This window comes from Thalassophryne amazonica, chromosome 21 (genome assembly GCF_902500255.1).
Source record: "Thalassophryne amazonica chromosome 21, fThaAma1.1, whole genome shotgun sequence".
Lineage (NCBI taxonomy): Eukaryota > Metazoa > Chordata > Actinopteri > Batrachoidiformes > Batrachoididae > Thalassophryne > Thalassophryne amazonica.
In genome coordinates this window covers 33,189,739-33,202,808 of record NC_047123.1, presented here as the reverse complement: position 1 = coordinate 33,202,808, position 13,070 = coordinate 33,189,739, and the positions used below count along the sequence as shown (strand labels likewise).

The following is a 13,070-nucleotide window of genomic DNA, read 5'->3' as shown; positions in this document are numbered from 1 at the left end:
AGCGGACAAGCTGTGGCGCAGTAGTCATGGACATTTTGTGTTACCCACCAATTTATTACGACATGCAATCATTTGGGCCCACGGACCCGATCATTGTTCGCGAGTCCAAATTATGAACAAACTAAAAGCTGTCTGGTGGTCACCATATATGGCAGCAACAGTGGACCGTTTGTTGAATGAGTGTGAGGTATGTGCACAGTACAATGTCCGGAAATCATTCACAGCCCCTTTAGCCCACATTCCGGTCCCTGATGGGCCATTCAGACATCTTATGATGGATTTCATAGACATGGGAGCTGAAAACCGAGTTAAACGAATGAGATATGTTTGGGTAGTGATATGCAGATTCAGCCGATGGATTGAGGCAGTAGCCTCTGCAAATCAAGACCATAAAACGGTAGCCAAATTCTTGTGCCGAGACGTCTTTCCAAGATTTGGCATTCCAGATACTATCTCATCTGACAACGGTAGGGCTTTTGTAGCCAAGGTTACACAAGAAACATTCAAACAATTGGGTATCAAACAGAAGTTTGGGTGTGTTTATCACCCCCAATCAAATGGGGCGGTGGAACGGGCTAATGGCATTTTAAAGAACAAACTAGCAAAAATCATAGCAGACAGCAATGGCAAACTAACCTGGCTGGATGCGTTGCCGCTTGCTTTATTGTCAATGCGCTCACAAACTAACCGACTAACCCATTTGACACCATTTGAAGCTCTTACAGGTCGGCCGATGCCTATTCCATACCTGAGAGGACCCTACGAAGGACCATCGCCGGAGCAGCTACAAGACGAATGGCATAATTATCTGAGACAGTTAACCCAAATACACAAAACTATCTTTTTGCAGGTCAAAGGTGCTACAGAAGACAGAGAAGCAGAGATTCCACTTGAAAATCAGAGCATCCAGCCTGGTGATCTGGTTTACATCAAGGTGTTCAAAAAGAAGTGGGACAGGCCCCGCCGAGAAGGTCCTTTTAAAGTTATTCTTGCCTCACGTACAGCAGTCAAAGTAGACGGTAAGGACACTTGGTTTCATTTAAACCACTGCTGTAGGGTTGGTGGCCCAGCGCCCCTGCGTCCTCGGCAAGCTCGTCTTGGCAGAGCCGCCGGGCCAAGGGGGGAAGCAGGAGAAGCCAGAGACCCTACAGCAGCACCGAGGGACGGCCACGCCTCCCTGCAGCCAGAAGAAGCACCGAGGGAAGGCCACGCCTCCCTGCAGCCAGGCGAACACTGGCCAAGGCGCTCACAGAGACTGATTGAACAAAGACGACGCACAGCTTCAGAGAGTAGTGGATCCCTGCCAGATAGAGCAGCGACAGACTCAGATGCAGACTCAGAAACAACTGGAGACGCAGGCCAACAGACAGACAGAAATACAGACCGACAGATAGACAGGCCACAGGAGACATCAGACTCGGACAGCAACTCAGTAGATTTACCGACAGAAGAACCGCAGGAAGTACAACCCAGACAAAGCACAGATACACCACACATCCCTAGTGACAGCTCATCTAGTGACGGCTCACTTAGTAGCACATCTCAACAGTCAGCAGAGCAATGATTAAGGAATTATTCAAGGGACTGACAATACTACTGGTGGTCAGTATGGGAGAAAATAGACATCCAAAACATACAACGGACTGTGCCGTGGCCATGGCCGCAATAGCAGCTAAACAAGGCATTCTAAACACAGGAAAAACATATAATTTGGTATACATTAAATCAAAAGCCTACAAGAACATAGGAATACAGGGAAAGCTGGGGGATTACATATTAGGCGAAGCCATTAGCATCAAATGTGAAGAGGAGGGAACACTCAACATAGAGGTAATTTGTGATAAAAGAGGATGCAGGGAAACCAAGCAAGACGTAACTGTTACAGTACATGAAGCCACAAAATGGGTAAAAATCAAACCAAGGAAAAAGAGGACAATTAGAAGCCTAGAAACAAGCAGTCACTTAGGGAGATGGGATCCCAGTACAGACCTAGCCGCACACAAGGGTTGAAGACCCAATTTATTTTACCAATGGTTGAAATTTTCGGCTAGGCAGATCAGTGAAAAGCCTTGCATAGCCTGTCACAGAAAGGTGTGATACCTCAGGCTAAACCCCTACCTGATATCAACAACTGTTATAGGAGTCCCCCAACATAACTCAGACCAAGCAGAATGCTATACACAATGTGTTATGAAAATGGCAGTAGGTGATGAAAAATATGCTGCCGACAGTAAACTTTGTCCAGTGCCCCTAAGTACAGAAGGAACCGTTCCACCTATGATTAAAATAGAGAAAGGGATGATACCCCCATTCTGTATAGCTAAAGGCTTAGTAGCACAATACATAAGCGATTGGCAGGTAGGGACGACCCAGCCAAAACACCACATACAGTGTATGCAAAAGCAGCAAGAATACAAACCGGCCAAACAGCATGGAACATTACGTCTGTCACACCCTGCCAGAAGCAGGCATACAGTGTGAACAAATAGTACGGCCACAGGGGGGTCTGTAATTGGACTGAATCTCACCCATGCTTCATGGGTATCTACTCCAAATTTAGCTAAGGGAACGGTACCCTTAGCTGACATCTTTTGGATATGCGGACAAGAAGGAAACTCCTGTCATCGCTGTCCCCTAATTGGAAGGGCCTTTGTGCTCCTGTGATGCTCACAGGAGCTATAAAAGTAATTGAAATGCCAAAATTCAATACAAACCCATGCACAGAAACTTCGTAAGAAAAGAGGAATAATGACGTTTAAAACAGACTACAACATCACAGTAGAAACGGGATACCAGAAGGGATACCCCGACAGTTTAGAAGCCATAGACAGTAGCAGAGTTAAAGCAGATGAAGATGCGGATAAATGGGGATGGGCATGGCTCTGTTCGGGGTTACTCCAAAAATCCGTTCTAGGTTCCAGGAGGTGCAGTGGATTAATTACTTGTGGTATAATCAGCAAAGATACCTGAACTGGACATTGGCAGCAGTAGGAGCCTTAACCGAACAACTGCACGCCACCTCGCTAATGACAATGCAAATAGATTAGCTATCGAGATGATGATGGCTGATGAACAAGGAGTTTGTATTATGATCAAAGCCACCGAATGTTGCACAGCTATTCCCATGCGTACAGGGGAAGACGGAAATTTGACAGAGCTCTTAATCACACTTGAGGAGATGCAACAGGAACTGTTAAGTAACTCCATAGGAAGGAGAAATGAAACTGACGATTTGGATACATTGTAGGGAATGGAATGAATATTGGCCCACTATTTTTCACTGTTTGGGACTCTAAGGAGAGGGTGGATATCATGGAAAGACTGGTTATACCAGATAGGTGTAATCTTGGCACTAACAGGGGTGGCGGGTCTTGCTGGTAATATGTTGTGGTATTCCCTTGATAAAATTTCTGGTCAATAAATTGATTTCATCCACAGTAGGACAGCTCCCACTGTTAGCCATCCGAGCCCTAGAAGAAAGCACAAACGAAACAGACAGAGAACCAGAATATATGGAAATGGATGAAATACCAATTATCCTCCCCGACAGCCCCCAGCTCCCTAATATTGTGGCGTATACCCCAGATAGGGAGGACTGGGATGGACCGTGCTTGGTGATATTGTAGACGAGGAAGAAGACATGCACGCACATTTACATTCACACACATGCACCCACAAAAATGAGGGATAGGATAGACAATATCTGAAAGAATGACATGGAGCTGTAATAATGAACGTATATGTATATTACTAGGACACAGGAGTATGGCTGAGAGACCAGACTCCCCTGATCAGGGACCTATGCCTGATCTGCCTCTATCAAGTCTGATTGGACTCTCAGAACTGTTTGGAGAAGAGGATATACAGGAGGGATGGTCGAGACATGATTGGTCGCCACAGCCGCCTTCCATCCAGCAGCTCTAACCAGTTGGCAACAGAAGGATCTTCATCGTTCCAGCACCTGGCGATGACGGCTTCACAGAATCTGCCTGCAGCAAGAGTCGGCCGAGGAGTCCACCATCACTGAAAGACCCTTTGGACTCTGGAACAGCATGGAGACAGTCACATGTGCCAGTGGCAACGATACCCTCCAGGGGAGGCAGCCAAGGTCGGCCATATGCAGCAACCGCCCGAGTGCATCCTCGACCCACTTCACTGCTAGGACCTGCCCCCAGCTTTCCACCCCCAAGGCAGGAGAGATATTCTGATCAGCCCAGTACCTCTGGAGGAGGATCAGCAGGGGTAGACCTTAGCCGAACTCACCCACCAGGACAGAGGGGAGCTTTGTACAGGCTGCTAAATGCCCAGAGTGTCCACCCACTTGCCTGTGCGACATCAACAATACTCCCCCCACACACGAAATGCCTTCCCCCTTGTACTTCCTGTCCCTGGATTGCACAACCTTAATCTGGTCATGGTCACCCCACAGGACATGGCAATCTTGGTTCGAGAGCTTCATCTTCCACAAGAGTCTGTTCCAAAAACCTTGGAGCAGCTCCTGCCCCTCACAAATCACATTCCCCATGAGCTATTTGAGGAAATCATGCCACAACTAAGTCAGACAGCTGCATACCTGTTCAGGATACACCGTGACAATGCCAACATCTCTTGTGCTCAGGAGGGCCTCCATACTCAACTGTGTGGTCTTCAGTTGAGTATGGACATGCTAGCCTGCATGATGGAGCATATGGAAAGGGAACAGCTAGGGCTGGCCACCACCACCCTGAATGTGGGCAAGAATTCTCTGGGGGCCCTGTACAACCTGGCCAAGCAGCACAAGGAGCTGGAAAGATCCATCAGAGAACTGCACGACTGTCTGAAAGCCAGAATTCCTGATCCTCCCCCCACTACCCCTGAAAGGCCAACCTCCCCATGTTCCCCAACTTCTCCCAAAACTTCAGATGCTGAGTAAATGCTGAGGAGCGCGGACTGACGTAATGGCACTGAACACGGACTATGATCTTGGTTCTTGAGTTTGAATTGCGGACTGGTTTCAGAAATCTGAGTGTAAATAAAAACAAAGAAGGATAGATGTAGTAACGAAGGTTGGGTAAATGTCTGTCCTTACCATCATCTGCGTAACACAGATAAAGCTAAATGCATACACATAGATATCACATTGCAAAGTTATAAAAAGGGGACCCTTACACGGCGTGTTTGTAGATTTAGTAGTAAAGATGCACCATAGGGACCCCTTTTTTCTTAAATTATAGCATGCCTCAAGAGACATGCATTGCCTAAATTTGGTGTCTGGCCAAAACGGGCATTAGAAAACAAGCTGAAAAAGAAGAAAAACAAAGTGGAGAATGTTGAGAAATGGCCTATAATGAAAACCATTATATGATTGACTAAGGCAAATGACTTAAGGACGGACATGAAGGGAAACCATTTATTGAGTTTATCATTTAACTAGACATAGCTGCGCTAACCTTAGAATAGTTTCTTGATTGGTTGACTAAATAGTGGTAACGTAGGGGTTATTTGATGCATTTAAATAATAAATGTGTGACTCTTTAACAAAATAATATGTAGAACCAGGTATAATGGGTTGGAGCCTCTGGTCGAGTGAGACAATAGATGCCAGAATATGATTGGTTGCACTGATGTCAATGTAAAGCCTTTACTTTGCCATGATTAAGAGGTTGCTGTAACTTGTTTTATGTGGCCATTTTAAGTGCCTTGAATTACACCAAAACTCAATGTTTGAATGTCACCTTGCGTTGATATAATCCAGCTAATTGATCACCTTGTGCCTTAGTATGTAGGTTCACCTGCACTTCAATATATTTACCGTGTGACGTATCACTGATATTCATATCCGCACCAGAGTTATCAGTAAGTCGAGTGATGTGTTTTTCTTTTTTATTGCAATGCACAAATGAGGATGTCTTGTCAGTAAACAACCCAAGAGTATAGTTGATGTAATGGGACTCTTTCGAGTCCCAGAGGAGGGACTGTAGAAGAATTTTTAGGTCCATATTTGAACTGTGAACTATCAAGTGTCCTGATCCGAACTGTATGTCCTCTGGTTGAACTAGCAGGTGTTCAACCCCAAAAAAAGGGCTCTATTAGTCATTCAGTCTGTCAGGGGCTTTCCAAGGCCTTTTAGGTGCTTTCCCGCAGGCCGCGTGCAGGGGCCTCAGGCCAGCTGCACGTGTGGCTGAGGCCACGTGCGGAGGGGGCCTCAGGCCAGCTGCACCTGTGGCTGAAGGTCTTTTAAAAAAATCAGTTGTAAATCCTTCATGTTTTAATGGGAGCGTTTGTCACATTGAAATAATGGCCTAACACCTGCTTAGGGTTCACTAGAGGACGCTTCCAATAGAAAACCATGTCTTGGGAATGAAATAAATAAAAAAGTCGAAGGAGGAGCGATGCCCGCGGGTCTCCAATAAATAGATGAGCGCGGTTGTCACCTATTCAGTCTCTCTAGAGGACTCAGTTTGTCTAAGCTTTGTGTCGAAGGCTTAAATAAACTTAAAAACTCTGTGCATTTTATCTTGCTTAAGGCTGAATTATTCTAAAGTGTTGTGTCATTTTCTAGCATATCACTTGCAATTAGTTTGTGTTATCTAAAAGACGACATCCTGAGAAGACTAAAGACGAGCCGCGACACAATGTAGACTCACGATGTAAAGAACGTGGGCACTGGGCATGTAAATAACAGCTGTGTCGGTTGCAAACTAGTATTAAATCTTTGAAACATGCTGGATTCTGCGGTGGGTGAAAGATAGGGCCCAAAAAGTTTTTCAGCCGGCACCAACAATCTGTCCAATCACTTTTGGCCAAACACTTAGCAGAAGCTCAGGCACTTTAGCAACTTGGCTATCTGTAAAGCTCAAACTGTAAACGTTCGAGATCATTTAAAGCTAAATTTAGATGACTTAAGGTAAAGCACAGACGTGGCGTTAAAGTCGAGCAGCAGCGCACACTGTGCGTACGGGACACAACGTCTGAGGTGTTTATTTACTGACCTCTCTGTCAAACTGTGACAGCGGTGCATCGCCACAGTCCACACCACCGCCAGAGGACAGTGAGCTCTCGGAGGGTGAGGTCATGGTCTGCCGTTTGGACCCGTAGCTTCCTCCTGACAGCTCTCTGCGCAGAGCGCTGCCATTCTGTGAGGACGCGCCTGCACACAGGAAGAGCAACAGTCAGGATGAGGTCGATTATAAACGGTTTCAGCGAGGCAGCACCAGAGGCACTTTAGGGGCCGTCCATACTCACGTATGCCCAGTCCACTGCTGGCACTCATGGAGCGGCCTGGCTCCCCCCGGTTTTTGGTGATCGATGGAATACTGACAGAACCACTGAAGCCGGCGCGGCTCTCCTGAACACGCACATTCTGGATTAAAACACAAGAAAAAAATAAATAAAATAAAAACAAGACTTTGAAACTGAAACCTTAAAAGTAAGAATAATCCCTCCTGCAGGAGCAGTTGTGAGTGTCTGAGTCTAAAAACTTGTCCTCAGACTCTGTGTACCATAGGCAGGTCTTTAAGGATCTGGATCCCGTCCCCTGGGCCCATGTGGGCCACATGATTAAAGTTTGTTGGGTTGGAAATCAGCTTGTTCCTCATCTCTGGATCTCGCAGCATCTCTCTGGAAGGACAAACAGACGGATGAGGACAGAGTCCAGCGGGGCCTGGGGACAAGCTCCCGGCGGCATGTGAGGTACCTCCTCTGCTGAAGACGCTCCTCTTCTGGAACCCTGAAGGAGAAGCGTCTCTTGTTGTTCATGCTCCGCACCATCTGCTTCCTGCTGTTGTCTGACGTCTCCGGGACGACCAGCTCATCACCCTCTGAAAGACAGACATGTCTTATTTACAGCTGCAGCCATTTGGAAAACAAAGAAACTAAAAAACAAGCTACAGCTAACTTAGCATGCTGGTGCATTTCATTTCTTTGAATAGTTCCTATAATCGGGACTAATGGAGGCAGAGCTTCTTACCTGCTGTTTTGTTTCTAAAGTAGATAAGTCGGACCGTCTCCAGCCCCAGCAGGTTCAGCGAGCCGTCCACATTCAGAGGTCGCACCTGCATGATGGATAATCAAACTTACAAATCTGGATTTTATTCATTTTCTTACGTGACGTTCCAACAAAGACAACAGAGCTATACCACCAGGGGGCGCCAGAGGCACCAGCACTGACCTTCTTCAGAGGGATGGTCTGAATCCACTCCATGGTGTTGACGTCATACACATCCACAGCGTTCTCACTGTACACCGACAGGTAGGGGGCGTTGTAGCCTAAAGACAAAAAGACATTCAGTCTCTTCTTCTCAAAATCAGTTTCTACTTTCAAGTAAATTACATGAAAAAACCTAAAGGATTGATAGACAAGTTTTTTTTTTCTGAATGGACATTTGGACTCACAGGCAGCATTGGGGACAGCTGGCCACATCAGCTCCTGCTGCCGTGACCTTCGACCCTGCGAGTCTACGTACACGCCGATGGCACTGAAGCACAGCAGCAGCTCCTTGCTGGAGATCTCCACAGCACAGAGGGCGTCCAGGCCCTGCTGGGGGATGAAGGCCAGCGTGTGGTCCTCATGGTGCAGCAGGCTAACTGGGGACAAGTCACCGTGGACGCTGCAGACACCACAATACACGTTAGTGCTTGAGAGGAATGATTTATTCCTTCTTTATGAGTACAGATGAAGGACCAACAAGCTCCACACCTGTAGCGGGTGAAGCCGGACTGAAAACCCACGTAGAGACGCTCGCTGAGCAGACCCATCCACTGGACGGGACCCGGGGCCTGCAGCTCCCGCAGACGGCGATGACGCACTTTACTCTTATTGACCTGCAGGATGAATGATTGAGTCAGTTCAAACCTTCAGCTCAGCTTCTGGAGAACAGCTCTCTGGTTTTTCTTTTTCCTGACCTCGTAGCAGATGATTTGTCTCTTCATGGCCACACACAGGCAGGTGAGCGAGCCATTCCGGACGGGGCCGGAAACGATGGTCTGACAGCCCTTCGTCTCTGCCAGCTTGTGGGACTCTGTCTCTCGGCCGTCCAGCGCCTGCGTTGGAAAGAGACGTACGTGGCGGTTCCTGCCGGAGATGACTGCCAGCAGCTGCTCCTGGAGGATCAGGTCAATGTGGTACACCTTCTTGTTGTCACCGACCCGGATTATTTCTGTGGACGGACAACAGGAGCGTGCAATAAGAAGAAGAAGAAAAAAAAAAACTAAAACTGTCTCCGTGCACGTCATCTATCCATGCAAACATCTCACCATCTTTGGTGACATGGACTACAAAAAGGCCTTCCTCGTTGCCCAGGGCAACACGCTCATGATCTGGGGGAAACAAAAGCAAACATTTTGATACAAAAACAGAAAAGGACATTATGTTCCATCTGACAAGAGTTTGTTTTCATAACAATGAGCTCCAGCTTTGAGGATTTTTCATATATCAATTCAGCAAAGAGCCAAAAGCACCAAAAATAGAGCTGAAAAAGCAAGTGTGACCAAGACGGCTAAATACAGAACATCCTGTACTGAAATAATTAATTTACTGCACGCTGCACACTTTCAGTAAATTCTGTTCTTTATTGAGTAATTAACTGACAGTGTTTTTGTGCACCTATGATAGCAGCAGACTGCGTGGTCTTGATCAGCGGCAGCGTGCTGTCGTACGCCTCTTTGGGGACGTAGACAAAGCGCTCCTTCAGCTTGTTCTTTTTGAGGATGCGGTGGAGCTCGTTGAGGAGGCCGACCCACTTGTTCCTCTCCTGGTCGCTGTCAGCCAGGATCAGGATGGAGGGCTTGTGGCTGCTGGATGGAGAAAGCTGAGACGCTGTCACCTAAAGAAACAAAATGAGTTTTAGAATTTACTGATAAAACGCATTTATTTTGCACAGCGCAAAAGCCTTCGGGGCGTATCCCATTCTATAATCGAGCAGAAATTAAAGCAGGGTGTAAAGGTGTATTTAACCGATTAATTAGTAATGGGTGTGTTTCTGGCTTAGCATGAAATAAACCAATCAGAGTGAATCAGATACTTGGATTTTATTGTGTTTGAGACAAAAATATACAAAAACTTTAGCTGTGGGTTTTTGATGCTCACATTTTTTTAATAAAAAGAGAGAAATAAGTTCTGTAAAAACAGGCATGTTGTCTTATCTTTACAAATACAAACTACTTATCCATAGAGATACTGTACAAGTGGGCAAAGTACATTCTGCTTGATTACAGCAACCAAAATTTTCAAGGTTACTCAAGGTCAAATGAGAAGTTGTACACTGTAAGGCCACATATGGCTTCCTGTTTATGTCTCACAGTACTTATGGGCTGATCTGGCATTGTTTAGCTGCCATAAGCAATCACAATTAAAATCTGAGCAACCTCGAACGTGACATTCAAGGTGAAATGCAACTGCATATTTTTAAAGGCCACATATGACTTCCTCTTCATGTCTTATTTAAAGTCAAAAGGTTTCATCTGGAGAGATCGAGCTCACAAATCTTTGTCATATTGTAAGAAAACCTCCCACCAGTTGTGTCTGTGTCAAAGCTTATTACTTTATTATTCTGAAGTTTCTCATTGCCGGGTCAGTCAGCATCCACAGGACATTAATTAGCGCTTGCAGCTCTGGTTTTGCACAGATGTATTCTGAGATTCTGCTTTTCCAGGAAGGCAGAATGATGTAATGTTTCATTTCAAAGCTGCACTGTTGGTTTCATTAACTGTAGGAAGAAAGAAGAAAAAAAAAAAAAAAAAAAACTTACTCTGAATATACACGGGATGTCCTTGCGGCTGGCATGGATGACATCAGACGCCAGAACAGGACTGACAGAAAACTCTTCATCCCTGGACGAGAGGATGAGATGCACATTCAGACACGTACGAGCTCATTGTTTTAGTTTTAACATGAGCCGCTGCACAGGAAATGACTTTGCACTGACGGATCAGAAGAATATTCCGGATGTCTGGATCAACAGAGTCACATTTTGTCTCCCTCGGCTTCCTGCAGTTGTTAATGGGGGGCTTCTTACCTCATATCGATGACCTGGCTGACGACTACACTCGGTTGTGTGGCTTTTCCTTCTCCCAGTTCATAGAGGAAGAGTTTAAAGTCACACGCCACAGCCATGGCCCTCTGCCAGCCCTTCTTCACCCCCGTTGGTTTGGGAACCTACAACATCAAGAGAGACGGCGTCACACTGTTAAATATGCAAATGAGTTCATTATTTGCATTAAACTCTCAAATATCAAGACATTTAAGTTTTGAGTTGGAGACTTAAGTTTTTCACAAACATGCAGTTGCCTTTTACATGTAAGATGGAGGTTGTGGGATCAAATACTGTCACCAAGAAACTTGTTCTCATTCTCACACATCAGCACTCTGAGGCCACGTACCCTGACGTGTCCTTCATACGCAGTCCCGATGCCTCTCTGGGGGTCGATACCCAGTGGACCTTTGGTCTGGTCCTGGGGAACGGGACACACAGCTGGAGCTTTGTCCGCACAGGTCACATGGCAGGAGAAGTTACACACTGCAAAAGGAGAAACGACACACAAATATCAGAGTTGCATTTTCAGGGTTTTTCCTTCCTTAAATCCTCTCCGTACCTTCACAGGTGCAACCTTGACGTATGAGCCCCACCATGAGGGAGGTGCACTGGTTACACTTGGTGGGAGTGTTGAAAGTCTTCACCACAAACTGATGTGCTTTAGGCTGCAGAGTGATGCAAAGAAGAAAAAAAAATCCACTGTGGTTATTGAAGGCTGAGGCTGAATTTGGCATCGGGTGACTCGTCCACTTTAACGAGATGCTAATCTAACCTTCGGCGAAGAGCGTCCAATGCTGCCATAACCTCCTGAGCGCATCGTGGGGGTCTGAACCAAACGACTTGGATGGTCTATCAACTGCAGAGACAAAACAATCAGGAGGACACACACTTGTAAAGCAGCTGAATTATTTAATTTCAGATCAATTTCTGTACAAACACTAGGAAACAAAACCTGCCCACCGCTTCCAAAAAAGAAGAAATTGGGATCAGAAATCATGTTCTTGTTTTTGCAGCAGGTACGTTGGTATTTGTGGATTTGACAGGATTATTTTTACTGCTGTCAGCTATGCTTCTCCTTTATTAAATTACTTCAAATTCCCCCAAGCAGTATTGTGAATTTCCCCAAAAACGTGGAACTGTTGCAAGAAAGCGGTGGAGTCCTGCCTGACCTCTATGGGCTCCATATCGCTCGCCATGGAGGGGGAACGTGAGCGGGACTTGAGGAAGGACTTGGGGTCGTCTTCGCGGGATGGAGTGTTGGATGGGGTGAAGTTATCCATGGAATCCACCTGGGGAGAGTGAGTGAGAGGACAGAGGAGAGAAACAGAAGATGATGAGAGAAGGTACAAACAAACAAACCAGGAAGCAATATGCATCTTAAAATGAATAAAGCTAAAAACAGGATTTTATAGTCACAACATGTGGATCAATCTGGATTTTAAAAGCTGACCACGACTTCATTTTGCACCACATGGAAGCACATCACAGCCCACTGACCGTGCTAATTTAAGCCACCGCAAGCTAACACCATGCACAGCCATTCAAAAGGATTTACAAAGAAAAAAAAAAAAAAAAAAAGTCAGTCATTAACACGAGTACGCACAAGAAGCACACAAAACCACATCCCATGTAAATAAAACTCAAAACACAAATCCAATAATAATAATAATAATAATAAAAAGAAGAAATATCAAGGAGCTGCTTTTCAAACCTCCTGACATGCAACCAGACAGCCAGAGAGACGGCACAAACACAAATTAAACATTAATGGGACAAAACGGCACATGTAGAAAAAGGGTGAGTAACAGCGCAGTGATGGTGCTTACGCGTCTGCCTTTGCTAGCTGGGCCAACGGATGGCGAGCGCTTCAGTGGTAGGAGGAGAGGCAGAGAGTGGCAGAGACAAAGATGAGTGGATGTCAGAGAAGCCGAGGACAAACATTTACACAGACTGAAGGAGAAAACGGTGACAAACTGCTGAACGTCCACCGGGGCTGAACGGAGACGCTAATCGACAGGGAGAGGAGAGCTGAGAAGGTTAACATGGAGCACAGTTTCT

The 13,070-nt window shown here is 46.0% G+C and overlaps 1 protein-coding gene across 3 annotated transcripts in view; it reads right to left on the bottom strand.

The window, feature by feature from the left end:
- The window catches only part of cdc42bpab (CDC42 binding protein kinase alpha (DMPK-like) b), a 106,302-nt gene that overhangs the window by 12,500 nt on the left and 80,732 nt on the right, over window positions 1–13,070 (bottom strand). For 2 of the 3 annotated variants that reach the window (XM_034161872.1, XM_034161870.1), the window contains exons 24-41: window positions 12,839–12,877; window positions 12,182–12,301; window positions 11,785–11,868; window positions 11,572–11,677; window positions 11,359–11,495; window positions 10,995–11,134; window positions 10,728–10,809; window positions 9,584–9,803; window positions 9,235–9,297; window positions 8,884–9,137; window positions 8,678–8,802; window positions 8,374–8,588; window positions 8,150–8,247; window positions 7,949–8,033; window positions 7,676–7,799; window positions 7,482–7,599; window positions 7,225–7,342; window positions 6,972–7,129 (exon numbers count right to left, since the gene is read on the bottom strand). In XM_034161872.1, coding sequence (XP_034017763.1) covers window positions 6,972–7,129; window positions 7,225–7,342; window positions 7,482–7,599; window positions 7,676–7,799; window positions 7,949–8,033; window positions 8,150–8,247; window positions 8,374–8,588; window positions 8,678–8,802; window positions 8,884–9,137; window positions 9,235–9,297; window positions 9,584–9,803; window positions 10,728–10,809; window positions 10,995–11,134; window positions 11,359–11,495; window positions 11,572–11,677; window positions 11,785–11,868; window positions 12,182–12,301; window positions 12,839–12,877 — 2,286 coding nt within the window. The remainder of the gene's footprint in view (window positions 1–6,971; window positions 7,130–7,224; window positions 7,343–7,481; window positions 7,600–7,675; window positions 7,800–7,948; window positions 8,034–8,149; window positions 8,248–8,373; window positions 8,589–8,677; window positions 8,803–8,883; window positions 9,138–9,234; window positions 9,298–9,583; window positions 9,804–10,727; window positions 10,810–10,994; window positions 11,135–11,358; window positions 11,496–11,571; window positions 11,678–11,784; window positions 11,869–12,181; window positions 12,302–12,838; window positions 12,878–13,070) is intronic. The other variant, XM_034161871.1, reaches the window with a different exon arrangement.